Consider the following 20,287-nt stretch of genomic DNA (forward strand, 5'->3'; position numbering starts at 1 on the left):
CAATTAGAATTAATTTGATAATTAAGTTTATTAATAAGTTAATTGATTTAGAATTAATTTACAAAAAGAAAGCAAAAGAAAGAAGGCTAAAAGGAAGGACAAGGAGACCGCCGCTCAGACCTGCTGCTGAAGAAGTGCTCAATATAATTATTCTTTTAATTAATTCACATCTCAAAATAATTATATAAGTTATGTAATTTATTTATTAAATTAATTCACACTCGAATTAATTTAATTTATGAATTTATATAATTAATATAATTAAGTGGATAATTATTGAATTAATTATATACAAGAAAATACATTTTATATGGTTTTTGAGCACGGTATGACAATCTAATTGATTGTCATACCGCACTATGTCTCCTGCCTTAGTCAGGAGGCGTGACAAACCTTTGGTTTGTCATACCGAATGACTTAGGCATGACAATTGTTCATTGTCATACCGAAGTCACAAGGTATGACAATCCCTTGGTTTGTCATACCGTTTGTCATGCCACTCTACCTTAGCCACCAAGTATCAATTGTCATACCTTCCCACTGATTGTCATACCGTTTGTCATACGGTTGTCATACCTATTCTAAGAGAGCATGACAATGCTTGTAATTGTCATACCTTCCCTTGGTTTGTCATTCTGATTGTCATACCTTCCCTTGGTTTGTCATTCTGATTGTCATACCTTCTCTTAGATTGTCATACCTTCTCACTTGTGCCATGACAATGCTTCTAATTGTCATACCTTTTGTCATAGCACTTGTTTAGATTGTCATAAAGCTTCCTAGGGTTGTCATGCCTAGCTTTGTCATATTAGTTCAATGGTTTGCCTATAAATATGGCTTCACCACTTCATTTGTTCAATGTTCATTGCCTTGTAAACTTTCAAGTTGTTTGTAACTTGCTATTCGTTAAATCCACAGTTTCCTGTGCTTTGATCATTCGGTTGTTTTAATCCCTAAATTAGAATACTTCCTGTCAAATTTATTCTAAAATATTTAGTGGACATTAAAACTGAACCTTAATTAATTTAATAACGACTTTCAAGTTTAAATAACTTTTTACTTGAACCTTGTTTATTTAATTAATTAAAATCTGATTATCCTGTTTTATTTAAATCAGATTTATTCCGCGCGAATTTTGTGACGATTGTATTCAACCCCCCCTTCTACAATCGTATCGGGACCTAACAGAAACTGTCGTTCTACACATATGGTAAGGGGACGAATACAATTTATAAACAATTATACTAATCGAATTTTTAATGATTTGGATTACTTTGTAATATCACAGATTTTTTTAAAATTTGGATTTGATTATTATAGATCTATTTGTCTAGATATTATTGTTAGCTTCAATTGAATATTGTTGTGGGTGTTAATTGAACATTGTGTGCTAATCTGTATGTGAGTAAAATTAATATGTTGAGTCATATAGTTTGAAAAGATTATGCGTCCTCCTTTCTCTAATCCGAGTACGGAATCCCGATAAGGAGGGTAGATTGTAATGACCGGGATTTTTTCAAAAATCTATTTATTATTATAAAAGTGATTTTCCTAAAAAAGAAGGAATATGATTTAATATTTTATTCCAGTTTAATGAGTTTTCAAAATATTATATTTTAAACTCCGGGTTATTGTGTTGTTAATATATGATTGTGTTTTCAATACTTATTTCATATATTATTTTGAAAAATCTAGATGATTGTTATATAAATATAATCATTACGAGACTAAGGTGGTGTTTGTTTGCAAGAAGCAAACGCTGCTTCTTGCTTCTGCTTTTCTTGACCCGTTTGTGTAAAGAAGTAGAAGCATTTTTTAGAAGCTGAGAATGATAGCTTCTCTCTCACTGCTTCTGCTTATTTTCCAAACACTGTATTAACTTATTTACTTCTCACTCCTACTCCACTTCTTTACTATAAGCAAGAAGTCACTTCTTTTAAGCTAACCCAAACGGCCCCTAAGTGTTATGTGTATAGCGGTTCGTTTAATTAGTTATGGTGATTTATGAATATTATGTGAATTTTGTGTTACCTGGATTATTAAATTGATTGCTTATATGTGTGTGTATTTCGGAGATTTCAATTTGTATATTCTCTGGATAAAATATAGTTTATTATGATATTTTCATATTGATTTATGGATTGCTGTGTGATTTTATAATTTATTTATGGATTTAATTATGTATTTTTATATTTAATTAGTAATTATTTATTTATCGAAAAACGTCCACTCGTAGCGATGTAGCGATTTTACTTCCCGGAAGTTACGAGAAAACTCACCTCTAGCGTAATCTATGTATCTATGTATATAATAGGTCCTCTTGCCTTTTTTGAACAGTAACTTCTCCCAGATTGGCTTTCACCTTTCAGGTTGCTTGAAATTACACCTCCTGCCACTGCTTATGATACCTTCAGCCGCTGACACGTCAAGACTGCATGTTGCCTCCACTTTGCGGTCGACAAAGTCTAATGAGTAGTACCTTTATGTGTTTATATTCACGTGCGCTGCCAATTGTCACATAGTAAGACATGTACATATAGGGCTGTAAATGAGTTGATACGCTCGATAACCGCTCGGTGTTCGGTTCGAAAAAAGCTCGGTTCGACCTCGGTTCGATTCATAAACGAGTCGATCTTGAGCACAACTTTAAGGTTCGTTTTATAAACGAGTTGAACTTGAGCACAATAGAGTTCGACTCGATAGTTCGCGAACAAGTTCGAATTATGAGTTTGTGAACTTGACTCGTGAACCTGACTCGTGAACATGGCTCGTGGATGTGGGAGTTTTATTAATGGATGATTTATTATGAATTTATGATTCCATAGAGCATAAATTAAAATACTGTTAGAATTTTAATTTTTTTAAATTATATTAAATAACAAACAAACTCGTAAATAAATTTATGAGCATAAGCTAGTTCGTTAGCAAAATTTATTAAACAAGCTCGTAAACAAAATTAATGAGCGGTTGATGAGCAAGAATTTGTGAGACACGTTCGTGAGCGTAAGTTAATGAACGGTTCGTGAGCAAAACCTCGTGAGACATGTTCGTGAGCGGTTCGCGAGCCGTTCGTGAACAGAGTTATTCCTTAATGAGTCGATACTCAAACAGTATTTTTGGCTCGATCCAAGCTCGAGCTCAAGTTCGAGTTCGCTAATTTTTTAACAAACGATACACGAGCACTCTAGAGTTCGGCTCGGCTCGGCTCATTTACACCCCTATGTACATACATACATACAATTATATAATTAATTAAGATTGACTATTACAGCTCCTAAAAGAATGCATGGTACTGTTAATTTAAATTGAAACCAAGCTTCCTCAGGAAGACAAAGCTCGGGTGGTTACTATACTTCACTCTGTTGTATTTTCTAATTCATTTACAATTCAGATTTCAAATTTGAAATTAGAGTTTATACTAATGCTTATTACATATTTATGTTTATGTTATGCTCAGTACTTTTACTAAGCCTAAAACAAAATTTCACCGAATCATTGATTTCCGGATAATGTCTAATGTATTTGATTTTGAATGAAATTCATTTGTTATTACGCTGATTGTTCATTACATGTATAATTTTCAATATTTTCATAGCTTCGATTACTGGCGATCAGAGTCTATGTATTGACATTGTGTTTTCTCCTTTTAATAGGATGAAAGTTCCACGAGATCATGGAACCTGTTTACGTCTGAAGATATGATACAAGGTATGGTTCCATGATTGCACAAATTATGTTTTGTTGTAAATTTCTTTGATTATTCACATGATACAAGCTACGGTTCCATGATCCAATGAGTATCGGTTAGTTGTAATTTTTTTCGCTTATTACACTACCTTTGAGTATGAAAGTTAGGTTTCAAACCAAAGTTAGTGAGAAAATGCAAAAAAATTGGTGAGAAAGAGAAAATCTCTGGGAATTCAGCTAAAAGATTTAGTGATCCACAGTCTCCGTTGTCTCCTACTGTTGCCCATTCAGTTATATAAACTCAACACATGCAACTCTTTAAGGCCTGACCGATTTTCGATTCTGTTATACCTAACTTTAGTAATGTCTATTTTGAAGGGCTTAGGAACATAAGGAAACAACATGGAAGACAATACTATTAAATTGGGAAGGTTATACAGTGGAAAGTCTAAATCTAATCTTGATTTTTGGAGACTGTAAACTTGGGAATAGTTGTTAGTTCTTTTGTCACTGTAACTGAAGGGGATGATAATTTTATTACTGTAACTGCAGGGGGTGATGCTAATTATGTATGAAATGATGTTTTTGAATTATTGTTTGTTAGGAATCACTAGTTTTGGTGATAATAACACATTGTAACTTGTTCAAATTAGCGTCCTGCTCCCGAGTTATAAACAGGGAGGAAAGCAGGTGAAGAGGAAGTAAATTTATATAACTTTCACTCTTATTTGTGCTCCCGAGTTTTTTAAAGGGATGAAAGTAAGTAAAAATGGATGCAATTATAACATAATTTCACTCCAAAACTTTCACTACAAAAGTGGGATGAAAGTGAAAGCACATTTGCTTTCACTTACATTCACTTGCTTTCTATCCTAAAAAAACTTGTAAATCAATCAACGGATGAAGCATATTTCAACGGATGAGTCCATATCCATTGAAAACGACTAGAGCTTAAATCTGATAGATACATGGTAGACCATTGGGACAATAAAGAAGAAATAGAAACAAATCTGTTTTGTGCAATGCAACCTAGATTTGAAGAAGACTAGTCAAAGATTAAGACAATTCAGAAAACATGCATAAGACAATGTGGTGCGGCAAAGTTTCAAATAGAGTGCAATATTTGTATTCTAGTTAACTTTGTAAACTTAGGATATATAACCAAGTCTGTAGCAATATTAGAACTGTTCCAAACATTAGCAAAGCTAGAGCTTTTCTTGTGTGTTCTAGTGTTGAAAACCAGCAGCTGTGAGTTTGTAAAAATCCACAGATTCTTCTTAATATATTTTCACGGGTGGATCAAACAATCCACTCGTATTTTTAATACTTGGTGTTATTTCTTTTCTGCACATTTGCTAGTGTTTGTGTTCTCAAATCTTTTAATTTTTAAAACATTGTATTCAACCCCCCTTTTATAATCTTTCTACTAGTCTTGTGTAAAATAACATTGTTCTTGTAATGATGTTTTCGAAAGACTGCTTATTTCCGTTAATGTTTTTAACAAAACTTACAGGAATTACTAATATGAAAGTTTTTAAATACTTCATTAGTTGACTATGAGTTTTTTCAGCAAAAAGGACCAAACGACAAGTTTTTAATGAGTACAGTGATGAATTAGCTATTTAACCCGTACATAATTATTTGCATTAAATGACGGTAATATGTGAAATGAAGTTGATCTGGGAAATATAAATAACATATATATGTGAAGTCGTATTGGTTTTGAAAATATAATTTAGCATTGATAGTTGAAATGTACAGTTAAATTTAAAAAAAAAATTACTCTGAAAAGTGGATATATATATATATATTTGACGAAAAGCGAAGAATTTAATAAATAACCGAAATCCAGCTGAGACAAACCCTTGAACTGTCAATTACAACTTGATTAATAAACAAAAAAACGAGCTAAACATATAGCCGCTTTGTTTTCAGATCACTTTTCAAATAGAATATTTAAATTCTTTGAACCAAAAAGTATTACAATCAAATCTCGAACAATCCAGCCTACATCAGTTGTGAACATAGTAGCATCACAATCGACCTTCACATAAGCAGCAGCATTTGTAGCCCAATGTTCAGAATTATCAGTTACATCCACTAATATTGGATCAAAAACGACCCCATAACATGAACACTATCATGTCGTGAAAGGTGAGCACTTGCAATATTTACCACCGTGCCATATTTGATACAAGCCATACGGATCACCCAAAAAATATCATGTAACACCTTCTTGAAAACGTTACCGAAACACATAACAAGACACACAGAAACATCAAAACAAACACAAACATTTCAAAAAGATGAGCACAACCTTGATGACAAGGTACTCAACAAGAACTCACCCAAAAGGATTAGATCTTGGTTTTATTGATAAAACTGATAAATAAAAGAGAAGATGGAAGACCGAAGATGATTAATCAAGAGAGGGGATGAAGGATGAAGAGCGGAGAAGTGGCGGCTTTGGAGGTCGACTCTCAAAACTGCAACCCCTAATTTTGAGAGAGAGGGGAAGGAGTTTTTTGATAGTTCCTAATACCGACAAAAAATTTTGAAAAATGGATATATAAATTCAAACAGAGAGAGCAGCGGCTCCAGCAATAATCGTCTTGTTAATTTACTCGCACAATCCACTACAGTACATCATAACGTTTGAAGAATGTATCTGGACAGCGAGCAGAGCAAGATTCAGAAATCACAACATCCACGTCAATTTATCTCATTTTGTTGTATGCTTCCCTACTACTGTAGTATATGTACTCTGCTTCTTTGCCGTTAAGGAAGTTCTTTACTTTAATTTAACAGGAAATAACTTTTTATGATAAGACTATACTATATATAAGTATCATAAAATATAAATTAATACTAAAAATATATTAATTTCAATTAAAGATGAAAAAAGTAAAAAGAAATCTTAACACAACATGTTACTACATCAAGTTTTTCTTCTCTCCCGTAAAACAATCTTCTATTCAATTATCATAAATAAATTAAACGTTATCAAAAAATATAATATATCTTAAGTATCCTAAGCTAATATCAAATTTAACATGTAATTAAATGATAGGTATCGTCGAAGCTCTGTCTTGACTGCATGATTTTCCAGGAATTGAAGTGGAACTTGAAAGTGATTCAATGCTAAGTGTTAAGGCTATTAAAGGAGAGCACATCAACCTTCTGGAGCTAGGAGCATTAGTGCAGCAGTGCAAGGATATGATCAGGAGTAGGGGTGGGGTATCGGTTAATTTTGTTAGAAACAAAGTAGCACATAAGTTGCTAAAGCTTAATAGCTTCATTATTTTTCAGTCTCCTCCGCAGTTTGTGTTGGGGACATTATTGTCGGATGCTTTGATTATTTAATGAAAATCTTCTTTTATTCAAAAAAAAGAAAAAAAAATTGAATTGACACAACTTTTTGATTTAAAAAATGGGTAAAGAAACATGGAGAAATAGAATAAAAATAAAAAGAGAGTAGCTGAATCACAAAAAAAAAAAAAAAAAAACAGATATTCGTGATATCGTCTCCATTATTTTTATATATCAAAATATAATTTTGCGAAAAAAATTATATTTATATGTAAATTATAAAATTAAATTGCTAGTAAGGGTTTTAAATTTCAATAAATACCACTTTCCATAAAAAGTATATATCGACGCAATTTTTTTTTAACGTAAGAATCCGCGGCCACTAGCCGCAAATCACGTGAAGCGAGAAGCCAGGGTTGCAATTTTTTCAATGCTAATTAGAAAAACAAAATAAAATTATGGGGCTCAATGTTGAAAACTTAGTGGTGGGGCATTTGACAAGCCAGAAAGTAAAGGCGCCCTATCTGCTTGGATTTTGTCGAATATTATTTTGGCGCGGCTTCTTTTCTCGACAAAACCTTCCGTCCTTTCTTCATTTTCTCCACCTTTTCGGTATTTATTATTTATCGTTACAAAATACCCGTCACGCACTTTCTAGAAACCTGCATTATGTCACCATTATTGCTCAAGATAATGTGCACAATCAAATCAGCGACATCTTTGTTTCTGCTTCATTGTTTGTAACGCATATAATTGACTCCTTTCAAAATAATTCTTCATCTTTAATTCTATCTGGTACGTAACATCGGCACAAATTTTGAGATAATTACATATCGCACCCTCTACCTATCATTAAAAAATAATATTGTATTCATACTTTGAGAATTTCAACTCACACCCTCTATCTTTACATTTCAAGAATACGCACCCACTCCGTTAAATTCCGTTAACTTATGTTAAAATACTTCGTCCGTCTCAATTTACATGTCAATTTTGCTTTTCGAGTAGTCAAATTAATTAATTTTTGACCAACTATTAGAAAATATTTATTTATTTTTTTAGAAAATAGAAAGTTACATATTAAAATAGACAAGATTTACCTTTTGATGATATTTTTTTAAAATTTTTGTTTAATTAAGTTATCCCCAAGTCAAAATGATTTTACATATCAAATGATTTTAAATTTTTAGTGATATGTGTATTAAGTACTTAAAATATACATTATTTTAAATATAAAAAATAAAAATTATGTGATATTTATTATAAATATACACACTTTTATTAAACCAAAATTTGATATGTAAAATCATTTTGACTTGGGATAGCTTAATTAAACAAAAATTTAAAAAAATATCATCAAAAAGGTAAAACTAGCTTGTTTTAATATGTGATTTTCTATTTTCTAATATAATAAATAAATATTTTCTAATAGTTGGTCAAAAATTAATCAATTTGACTCCTCGAAAAGCAAAAAGAACATGTAAATTGAGACAGAAAGAGTATTTTAATGGAAGTTAACGGAATTTAACGGATGGGAGTGCGTATCGTTTTTGAAATGTAAAGATAGGGGGTGTGAGTTGAGTTTCTCAAAGTATGAGTACAATATCATTTTTGAACGATTGTTAGGGGGTGCGATATGCAATTACTTCATTTTAAAATGACTAACCATAGTATTTCAAATTATATTTTAATTTTTTTTCTTAAGTGATGTAACAAGCATATGACTAATTTTAATTCGGTAATTTATGTGCATAGAAGAGTCTAGTTATTATAAATATGAGTTGAACATATCATATATTACCAACTAGATTTAAAAACAATTGAAAATATTTTTTGAATTATTTATATTTTTTCTCTTAAAATTAATCACAATGCACTCGAGACATCAAATATAAATAATATTATGATCTCTAGATTTCTAAAACTTGTTCGATTCATTTTACTCTTATTTTGACATTGCTAAAATATATAAATGTATTAGATTAGAGAGATTTATGATCAGCTAAATCATCTTACAACCCCACCTCCACCACCATCGGTTCTACTTTCATTTCGAGCAACTCATGTCCGCCGACCTATCTCTATCACTTTCACCGTCCCCTCCACCAATCCCTTTCTATCCATTGACAACATCACCACCCTCATTGTCCATGTCTGGAAGACAATTTACCATCAACAAACAGATGTGAAAGTTATATATCTCTCATACGTGAGTCACCTGATTTAAAGACAATTTTAAAAACGCCATCAAAGCTCGATTATCTGGAGCAGCACACATCACCTTCATCTCCACGTCCACCACTACCGTAAGTACAAGAACATATTGGTAGATTTTCATCGATTTCTGAGAGTTTTCATCAAATTTTTCAACACAAATCACTATTTTTTACAGAGAATACCACTAAATTGTATTGTTTTGTATTTGATCATTAGCCCCCTATCTCTCTAATCTCTATATATAATTAGTTGTTTTAAGAAATCATTTTTAGAGTTGTAATGGGAATTGAAGTGACTATTTATAATAGTTAATATTTTAATTAATTATAAATAATATTTTATTCATTATGGACATTAAATAGTATTTTACTCATATTGACTCTCTTAATCAAAATACTATACCGACCAATTATTATTTAATTATTTAAATTTATATGAAGAACTATTAATATGTCGAGAACTATGTATATTGAAAGATATATTGTTGACTATAATTAGTTGGGAAAAATAAATATACTTTTGTATTAGTAGTGTGAGCGTGAAAATATATTTTATTATTTAAAATATTTGCACTTTTAAAATCAGTTTGCGTAGGAAATCTTTTTAAAATAAAGTTGAAGTAAGTGTTCATAAATCGTAAGAGTTGACAACTCAACTAATTAATTAATAATTACTCCTTCCGTTTTGATATATAGGTCGCTTGACTTTTTGACACACACTTCTAAGTCCTTTGACTGTATAGTTAAAATTATTATTTTTAATTTTTTTTTCTGAATTATAATATTAATCATATATTTTTATTCAAAAAAGAAAATTTCAAAAATAATAATTTTAACTATCCGGTTAAAAATCTTAAAAGTGTGTGCCAAAAATTAAACGACTTATATTTCAAAGCAGGGGGAGTATAAATAATGTTTTATTCATCACGGACACCACTCATGATATCCATATACTCGCTTTTCATTTTAAAATTTTTCAAAAATTATATATCAAATACATCAAAAATAACTGCATACTAAAAAATAGTATTTCCTATAAAAAAGTTTATATTGAAATTTGAAGAGAATATTGTATTAAAAATATCAAAATAATTATTAAGAGGGAATATCTGAGATTAGTTATTAATGGTAGTCCCACAAATTGTCTGAGTCATACTCAATGCCACGTGGCGTCATAAGGTCGCCTAAATGCTCTTTCTCGACTGTACGCTCGCCTCAATCTCTCTCTCTCTCTCGCACACAACAAAATACATAGAATAGCTGTTATAACTCTGGTAATAAAGAGGAGAAGCAACAAGCAAGCTCACACAACACAACATAGAAGACTCTTTCTTTATCTCCTTCATCCGATCAATAAGTAATCTCTCTCTCTCCCTCTCTCTCTCCCTATTCACTTTTGTGGCTTTGTTCGTTTGGGGCTTATGTTTGTAAAGTTTAATCCTTGACGCAGAAAAACACATATGTCTTACAAGTAATCTTTTTGTTTTTTCGGTGGGGTTTGCTTGATATATATATATATATCTGTGAGAATTTTGGTGTTGATGATTCGTTAACTAATTATGCCCTTTTTGTTATAGTTTATCAAGTCAATTTCTCTCGTTTCCGTGTTATAAATTAGTTTGTTTTGTCCCTGATTACAGACTAACAAGTGAGATTAGGAGAGTAGAAAAAGGCAGATGTTTGATGAAAGTGAATCAAGTTTGGACCATAGTTTTGAGAAACTGATGGTTGTCTCTGCTTGTGTGAAAATGGGTGGTAGTGGAGTGATGACTGAATGGAAAGACATCCCGATGGAGCTTCTGCTGCGAATTGTGTCACTTGTGGATGATCGCTCTGTCATTGTTGCCTCGGGTGTATGTAGCGGTTGGAGAGATGCTATCTGTTGGGGTCTTACACGGCTTTCCCTTTCTTGGTATAATCCAACTCCTTCCATTTACTGTTATTCATCGTGTTTTTATTTCCGGGTATAAATTTATGTCCGTATTGTTGATTCTCTGTTTTTCCGGTGTATTGACAAGGAGCCTTATTGATTATATTATGTTTCTTCCAACTCTATACATTCTATTGATATTTGACAATCTTTTTCTGTGTATATATATATTTTTCGTTTATTTGTCATTAAAATGTTTCTGTCATTGCACTTCCACTCTTCCCATTTTTTCCTTAAGTCGTAAAATGAGATTGAGCAATGAGCAGTTATTTGTTTGGTAGTGGAGGCTTATACATGGAGAAAAATCCCATCCAAAGCATATATATCATATCAAATAGTAATTATGTTTACATGAATAGAAGCCTATTCATGGTTTAAATAGCTTTATCCACATAATCATCTTAACGAAGTATTTTAATTGAGCTACTGCATATTTTTATCTTAAAGTTGTGTATATAAGTAAAACTTTGGGGGAAATAAAACCATTTAATAATGACAAATGTGCAAGCACATGTATCTATAAAGGGTATATAAGAAGAGTCCTTTTTTGATTGTAAAGTTTATTCGGCGTTCACTCCGTTATTATAAATTTCATATATTTCCATTATTTCCGTTACGATTTGAAGTTATATTTTTAAATTTTTGGAAGGTGCAAGAAGAACATGAATAACTTGGTGTTATCTCTCACTCCCAAATTTTCGAAACTGCAAGTTCTAGTTTTGCGTCAGGATAAATCACAGCTGCAGGATAATGCCGTTCAAACTATTGCAAATTATTGTCATGACGTGAAGGATCTCGACCTTAGCAAGAGTTTCAAACTCACTGATCGCTCGTTGCATGCTTTAGCTCATGGTTGCCCTAATCTTATAAAGCTGAACATCAGTGGGTGCTCAGCATTTAGTGACACCGCCCTTGCATATCTAAGTGATTTCTGCAGAAAATTAAAAACCTTAAACCTTTGTGGATGCACAAAAGCTGCATCTGACTCCGCTCTAAAGGTAGGCCAGAACAAGAGCTACTTGTAGCTCACTGCTTTATCATCATGCGAGTTTATATTAATCTTTATGACAACTGTCGCAGGCCATTGGATATAATTGTACTCAACTGCAGTATCTCAATCTGGGATGGTGCGAGAATGTTAGCGATATTGGTGTTATGAGTTTAGCTTATGGATGTCCTGACCTAAGAATCCTCGACTTGTGCGGTTGTGTTCTTATAACAGGTATAAACATAGCTTATTTGTATCTTTATGTTTTTGTTTTCTGTTACGAAATCTCTGTTGTGTTCATGAGACTTTAAGTTTCTCATGGTCAAAAAAAGCTTTAAATGCCAAAAATAGTCACACACACACACACACACAGATATCAAGAAAAAAGATCAAATGATAAGATCTTACAGGGTTCAGAGTAGTCAATAGTACAAGTAGTATTATAAAACATGAGGTAAGGCTCGACTTCTATAAAGTCCAAATATTCTCCTTCATCATATCAGTGAGAAAATCTACTTTTTTATTTGTTGAAATAGGTGTGTAATGTCTTGAAGTCCTTCCGTTCTATTAACATAGGTACCTGTCACTATAATATTTACTGAAGTAACGGTCTCTTGGCATGTATATTTACATAGTCTTGTGTAGTGGGTTGGCGGAATACTATGACTTGCTTGGGGTTGGTGTTTTCATCTTCTATATTGTTACATGTGCTATGAAAACACACACCATATTTCTTACAAGAGCTTAGTGAGAAAGCTGATAACTGACAATGTAATTTTAGCATATCAAGGCAGTTAATATCTGCCCGGTCTAGATAATTTGAGTTCTGGTGCACAGTTCTGCTGAGAATGCTGCAGGCGGTTAAATTAAACTAAACATGAATATTATGCTTCAATATGCAATTCATATTATCTTTATGTGTAATACATGTCAACAGAAGTCTTAACTATGTACTCTCCTTCACATGCTCGATGTATCTTCATTGATGGAGACTGTTCACCAAAATATTTCCTTTGGTACATCCTTGCAGATGCGAGCGTAGTTGCTTTGGCAAACAATTGCCTTCATCTGCAGTCTCTCGGTCTCTACTATTGCCAAAATATCACAGACAGAGCAATATATGCTCTGGCTCACAGTCGAGTGAAGAACAAGCAGAGTGTATGGGAATCTGTGAAAAACAGATATGAGGAAGAAGGGCTTAAGAATCTTAACATCAGTCAGTGCACAGCTCTCACTCCTCCAGCTGTTCAAGCCTTGTGTGATTCATGCCCAGCACTTCATACGTGCCCAGGAAGACATTCACTGATTATAAGTGGCTGTCTCAACTTAACGTCTGTGCACTGTGCTTGTGCTGTTCAAGCTCATCGCGCAACCAACAATGTTCAAGCTCACTAAAAAAGAGCGGAGGTAAAAGTGTTCTGTTTCTGTCTCAGGGCTGGGGTGGGGCTTGGGGAGTAGGATGGTGAAATAATGTGGCAAGAACTATGAATGTTGCTTTAGTCTGACTGTAATATGGACATTTTATTATTGACGAACATCTTAATGGTCTCGGCATTGTGTGATTTGCATATTGATATTGTCTGTCATTGCCGTTGTGCTCATGTGTGGAGCTACATAGTACTAGTTTATTTCTCCCAGAAAAGAATATAGAACAATCAAGGCAGGGACATGAGAGCACCCCACATATAATGATACGATGGTGATCGTTTGTGAATAAATTAGATGGAAAAATAAGCAATTGTACTAGTCGAAACCTTGTTGGGTAATGATGAATAAGGGGATGGATGGAGTCGATGACTATCGACGTTAAAATCAATCTTTGTTTTGTTAGTTCTCATGCACTCCATCAATTACTTGGCATCAAATAGATGAACTATTATAATGCATGTTTGAACTTTCCTATCAATAAACCTAGGAAACTTTAGTTATCGATGGAGTTGAAAAAGGACAGACAATCATAAAAACTCCTGTATCAATCAAAATGCAGACAAGCTTCCGTTTGATTTTCAAAACTCCAAACCTCAGTTATTGGAGTTGAAAAAGGACGTAGCCAATCAAAAAACCTTGCTCTGATGGAGGTGTTTTTCGAATGGGCTGACCAAAAAGTTGAAATTTTATTCTAATACTAATCCCAGTTCTAAAACAAAATTATAGAAATCCACTTGTCTCATTTTCTCCTAAAACAATGAAACATGCCCCAAAAATTGACAGCATTCATGTGTTGCTTAGACTTTAGAGGACCAACTGGGCTTATTGTATTTTCCCACATACCACCTCTGGATGAATATTTCCAACCAAGGGGAACTTCTTTACTCAAAAGTCTTTTCAAATCCAGACACAAACAATTTTATTACATGATCATTCATATGCCCTTTCTAAAACTTCATTTCTTTCGAGAATCACGAGCAATTGGATCTTCTAAAAGCCACCGCAAAACTGTAAGAGTTTCCAAGGTTGGGCGACTTTAAGAAGACCAGGAAGAAACATAGCAAAAGCAACGAAAATAAGTTACATGACCAACTACAGCTAATCCATTTCCTGTAAAACATGTACATATACTACAAACTATAAAATAAAGGGGGAAGGCTTGCCCCCCATTTCTCACCCCACTGATTACCAGTCCGTGATGTTTACAACTTTTTGTTTGGATTCAAGTCCCTTCACCATGGGCTGGAACTGGACTTTGTGCATCATATTTTTCCTGTTGCTAACATCAAGCTGCTCGCTTTCCCCTAAACACTCCCCACAGATAATATTTACCTTGGAATCCTGCAAATTTCATTATTTGATAACATCATGACACTGATAATGGGAACTACACAATTTACAAAGAGTCTACAATTTACTGTTTTAGTTTTTACAGAAATTTGTAGATACTTGGCAAAAAGAGAAAGTTGTGCTTACTCCAGTACGACAGAGGCAGCTCTGTAGAAGAGAAAACCAAAAGCTCAGCATCCTCAATGGTGGCTTTTAGAGCTATTTCATCTCCTATCATATAGTCCACCAAATTTTCAAAAACCTCCTCACCGCTGCAATTGAAAAAAAAAATCCCATAAAGATATTCAAGTCGGGCCAAGTACGCAGGACAATATAAACTACTAAAATCACTACCTTCTGTCTGCTGGCAAGAAATACAGGGCAATACTCTCATCAGAAGGAAGAGAGTTCTGAAAGCTTTTTGGCCAGACATCAGACTTTGGATGCTTTTCAAAATGCAGAAAATTTTCAAGCGATCTTGCTTTCTCACATACTTTAGAGCATGCTTTGTTCGATATATGAGCTACAACTCCATCATAAGTACCCCGCTTTTTGTTAATTATGACAAAAGCCCCCCTATCAAAAAATTGATGCAAAAACTATCAAAACACTTGACATGAACTATGCATGACTATTAATGAACACATTGGTACAAAAACTTCACCTCCAAATAGGATCCTTTACCGGTTGTGCAGGTATATGATGATCTTGCACTAACGGAGTCGGATTACCTAGATATGAGATCTCACTGACATCAGAGTTGTGCGCGGTGTTGCATATTAATCTAGGATTCACATCATATTCAGAACTCATTTGGAGTCTCTCAAATGCCCCATTACTAACAGAGGAATGAACTAAATTATCTTGCACACAGTTATGCCCATAAGATACCAAAAGAGACTCATCTTTATTATCCATGGAATTGCTGCTATGATGATGATGATTATGCCCTGAATGAATCCCATGGTAGGTGCCATCCTCAAAGATCTGCTCCTCTGTGTCAGTAGAATCGGTGTCCCTTATATTAGTAGAACCAGAACCACGAGCTTCCTCGAATGCCCCATCCCTAGAAGAAGAATGAATGACAGGATCTTGCATACAGTCATGTCCATAAGGTGCCAAACAAGACTCTTCTTCACACTCCATGGAAATGCTGCTATGGTTATGATTATGCCCTGAAGGAACACCATGGGAGGGATCATCCTCAAAGATCTGCTCCTCTGTGTTAGTAAAACCAGAGCCACGTGCTTCCTCAAATGCTCCATTCCTGGAAGACGAACGAATTACATGCTCTTGCACACAGTCATATCCATAAGGTAACAAACGAGACTCTTGTTCATTCTCCACGGAATTTCTGCTATGGTTATCATTATGCGCTGAATGAACCCCATGGGAGGAACCATCCTCAAACATATGGTCTTCTGTGTCTGTAGAATTGGTGTCCCTTATATTCATAGAACCAGAGCCATGTGCTTCCTTGGTAGACGGAGTTAAATCTTCTTGGCAGTCTTCACAATACCAAGTCACAATTTCATCAAGTGTGTTGGGAATGACATCTAAGCAATAACTGAAAACAAAGGCAAGTGTTTTTGCCATTAATAGTCGAGTCTCCATGTGAATTGACTACCAACCAATAATATTAGATGAATGCTATCTGTTTATTGCTCTAGTTATCTACATTAAGTCCAATTGCATAATGCTCGTGTCTTAGATTTATAGGTTAAAGAAAAATATCAAAAGCGGTGTCCATTAATCAAAGAAGGGAAACTTGTGTGCATGTCATGTTAAACAGAAAGAAAGGAGTACGGGAAGGGGAAGGGGAAGGGGAAGGGAAGAAAAGACGGGTCAAAGCTAAAGCTACACAACAATAACGAAAATTGACTGATCAGCAATTAGGTACGTTACCGATGAACAACACAATCCTCACACCTAGAGCAACACACAAAGGCATTGTCCCAGCTTTGGCTTCCGCACTTGAGGCATGTTGTTGCCTGCAATAAAACAAAATAATGGTCACGGCACAATATAGTACTGTGCTATACACATTTTACTGCCTAGAATATGCAACTTGGAGCTTCAATAATCTAAGAGCTCAGGAGAACTGTGAGATAAATAAACATCTACTATAGCTTTAATACATTTATGTTTTGGAATCCAACTTTGTCAACAAAATTCAAGTTCATCAGGGTATTCATCCAAATTCCAATGTATAAATTTTCACAGAAAGCACTACGTTGGTATCAACATTAATGCATCGCTTGTAATCTCAAGTGGGTGGGAGCTTAAGTGTCTCCTTAGTATCACCGTAATGCTTACATTAGGTAATTTTTGCTAACATAGCTTAGCCTCCTCCACCCAAAGCTATTATTTGTATAAACTGCAACACGCTTGCACATAACTTTAAAACCTTTTATTGGATAACTTATATACATATGTAAGTCAAAACAAGAATAATAGAACTTGATAATTTGAGTTGCTTGCACAAAAATTTGTGCTGCCTTTGAAGCAAACTGCGAAAATCTTACTACATGTTTACAACGATCACTCATGGAACTACTTGGAAGAACCAAAAAGAGAAAAATGAGACAAAGCAATAGATTCAATTTCTTTACTCCTCAGTCGTCTTATATGTTCACAAAATGTAAACGCCTATGCAGTACATGTACAAGTGACAAGTCTTAATCCCATATACACACAGTTAAAGGATAAATCAAACAGAAAGGATTTAATCTTTAAGAAATAACTTAACAATTGAACATCATCAGAAGTTCAAAGGGGGAAGCAACCGACTTTGGATGTTAAAGTTAGAGATAATGAATAGGCAAATCACAAAACAAATGAACTAGATTGCAATAACTATTAAAAATGATCAAAATAAACACATAATCTTTAGTCGTGTGATCAATGATAAATCATCAAACTTTACACTTAATTGTGAACCAGAGTAAAGGTGGAAACCTAAATTAAGAAATGTAGAATTTAAAGATAAAAAACAATATATGCTACATTTATTGCATCTAACTTCCATGTTTAACGACTCATTACAGTATATGATCCTAACATGAAACCATGTTTTCAGAGGCAGAGGTCGATTGTTTGTATATAAAGAAACTCCGTACATGGTGTTAGAACGAAATAAGAAAAAAGAAACATACAATGATGAAACTTCACACATGGTGTTGGTGTATATTATCTATGGCCCGATGTAACATATAATTTACAACAAATTGAATGATCAGATATACTAATGCTATGTTATCCGAACTCATTTAAAGCACTAAAATATTAGTATATATCACGCCGTTATCTCTTAAATATTTTTGACGGAATTCAATTTTTTGCTGTTGGTAACGTATGTGTTAGGTGACAAGACGGACACGTGGCTATGACACATAAAAACAACATTAAAATAAAAAAAATCAAATAATATACATAATCTACATATACTGACAGGGGGAAAGCCAAAACACACGCAATACTTGCACTTCTGAGACGATATACATCCTCACCCGTTCTGAATTGGGGGAAAACCCTAGTTCATCGATTGTATGCAATTGAAGCTTCCGTCTTATAATCTGTTTAGGTAATACTTCTAGTCTCTCGTTGTTTCTTTCTTATGCAAAGAGTGTAGGTCGTATTAGGGTTTTGACTAGAGTGTTCACTTTGTGGTCTATGCTCCATGTTTGATAATTTCTTATGGGTTTTCTCTACTACTTGTTATTGAGTTTTTTTTGTGTCGTATCTTGTGTTCATACAACAATTACAGACCACCACCCAAGTACACCCTGATTTCAACGAGGAAGATTTCGACACAGTGGACATGGGGCTTCCATATATAATGATATATGTGTGCCCAATTAAAGAGTGATATACAAATCAAAGAGATATGGAAAGTTTAATGCTAAACTCTTACCTATATAATGAATACATATGTCTGATATATCAACTGAACACAAACTAGCTGTTATATGCCAACTACAAAAAGGATTGACATGTCACTGGACAACACAGCTCTACCGTCAAAATTTTTTAAAGTTCACATCACGTGATATATAGTAGTATTTTAGTGCTTTAAATGAGTCATTGTGGAGATCAAGGAGCTAATTGAGACATTTTTGTGAGATCAGTGGACATTGATATAAAAACCACTTCTTTTAGGTCCTAACACTTTCATATTACCGGAAGAGACGCGTGTGTGTTGGTTTAGGATTAAAAACTGTACAGAGAAAATACGACAATCGAATATCCTTGTAAAAAAACTTAGGGATTACTTAAAGAAGTTAACTGCGTGATATATGGTAGTATTTTAGCGCTTTAAATGAGTCGTCGTGGAGATCGGGGAGCTATTTGAGACATTTTTGTGAGATCAGTGGACATTACAAAAACCATTTCTTTTATGTCCTAACATTTTCACTTCTACCTAAAAGGAAACAATACAATTCTGAAAAAGGGTGTCCATATTTTAAACCGAAATTGGTCGAGAAGGCCTTAAAGCAGTTAAAGCAGTCTAACATAAGCTGAGGCAAATCAAAAGCAAAAGATTATAATCCTTCATTATCATGTTTATGCAATGCTCATAAACCATCACATAATTCACCCTAATATCATCAACTCATAATCACAAAAGCATATAAGATGAACCATCGCATATCCACCCATATAAATCAACTCATAAATCACAAAGCGTATAAATAAAATCAAAAGCTGTGAATTCGAAAAGGGTCATCATGAAATTACCAGTATTGAAGACATATCATGCCCCCAGCGAATCCTTCAAGAGAACGAGGGCTCTCTGCTATCTGCTTGTTGTCAAAGATGGGCTGCTAATTTTTGAGTAACGCTGTCGATGTTTGTGAGGTTTTAGTTAGATGTATTAAACAGGAGAAACAATGTCCGAATATCAATCTCAACAAGCATAACTCAGCTTTTATGGTATTGAATTATACTGGCCTTTGTGTGAATTATATAATTCAAAATTTATTATTTAAATTTTAATATTATTTTATTAATGTTTTAGTAATAATTAATTGAAATTTAATTAAATTATATTAACTGACTGATATAATTTCTCTTAAAAATTTAAGTTTTATGTTAGTGTTTTGATATTGTAAATCGATAGTATAAATATAAATATGTTTATTATCTATGTAAATATGTTTATAATATATTAATATATGATGATGTGTTTTTTTATTAATTTTAAATTATATTTTTCGTATTTCATATACCTTGGTTTGTAGGGTTGATATATAGTTTGAAATTTATTATTGGTTATTTATAAACAATAAAGATTTTCCTTATATATCTGTAATTTTTTTGTAATATTAATATGAGATAACGGTGTTTGTCGATTAATTTTAAATCATATTTTTCATATTTCATATATTATCATTTGTAAGA

At 33.3% G+C, this 20,287-nt stretch overlaps 2 protein-coding genes across 3 annotated transcripts; one reads left to right on the forward strand and one right to left on the reverse strand.

Moving 5' to 3' along the window:
• The first annotated feature begins 10,380 nt into the window (after positions 1–10,380).
• Positions 10,381–13,716, forward strand: LOC108210979 (F-box protein SKP2A). 2 transcript variants are annotated; one of them, XM_017382446.2, is made up of 5 exons: positions 10,381–10,569; positions 10,853–11,124; positions 11,792–12,140; positions 12,223–12,364; positions 13,161–13,716. In XM_017382446.2, exons 2-5 carry the CDS (start codon positions 10,889–10,891, stop codon positions 13,523–13,525), a joined length of 1,092 nt encoding a protein of 363 aa, XP_017237935.1. In that variant the 5' UTR covers positions 10,381–10,569; positions 10,853–10,888; the 3' UTR covers positions 13,526–13,716. The 2 variants fall into 2 exon arrangements, with proteins under 2 accessions (XP_017237935.1, XP_063947001.1); XM_064090931.1 differs by having other exon boundaries at positions 10,420–10,569; positions 10,972–11,124.
• A 719-nt stretch (positions 13,717–14,435) lies between these two features.
• On the reverse strand, positions 14,436–19,798 carry LOC108211008 (PHD finger-containing protein 1). Its single transcript, XM_017382487.2, has 6 exons — positions 19,625–19,798; positions 16,793–16,878; positions 15,552–16,454; positions 15,242–15,463; positions 15,035–15,159; positions 14,436–14,899 (listed from the first exon to the last, which is right to left on the reverse strand). Exons 1-6 carry the CDS (start codon positions 19,637–19,639, stop codon positions 14,844–14,846), a joined length of 1,407 nt encoding a protein of 468 aa, XP_017237976.1. The 5' UTR covers positions 19,640–19,798; the 3' UTR covers positions 14,436–14,843.
• Positions 19,799–20,287: the final 489 nt, after the last annotated feature.

Source organism: Daucus carota, chromosome 3, assembly GCF_001625215.2.
Source record: "Daucus carota subsp. sativus chromosome 3, DH1 v3.0, whole genome shotgun sequence".
NCBI classification, from domain to species: domain Eukaryota; kingdom Viridiplantae; phylum Streptophyta; class Magnoliopsida; order Apiales; family Apiaceae; genus Daucus; species Daucus carota.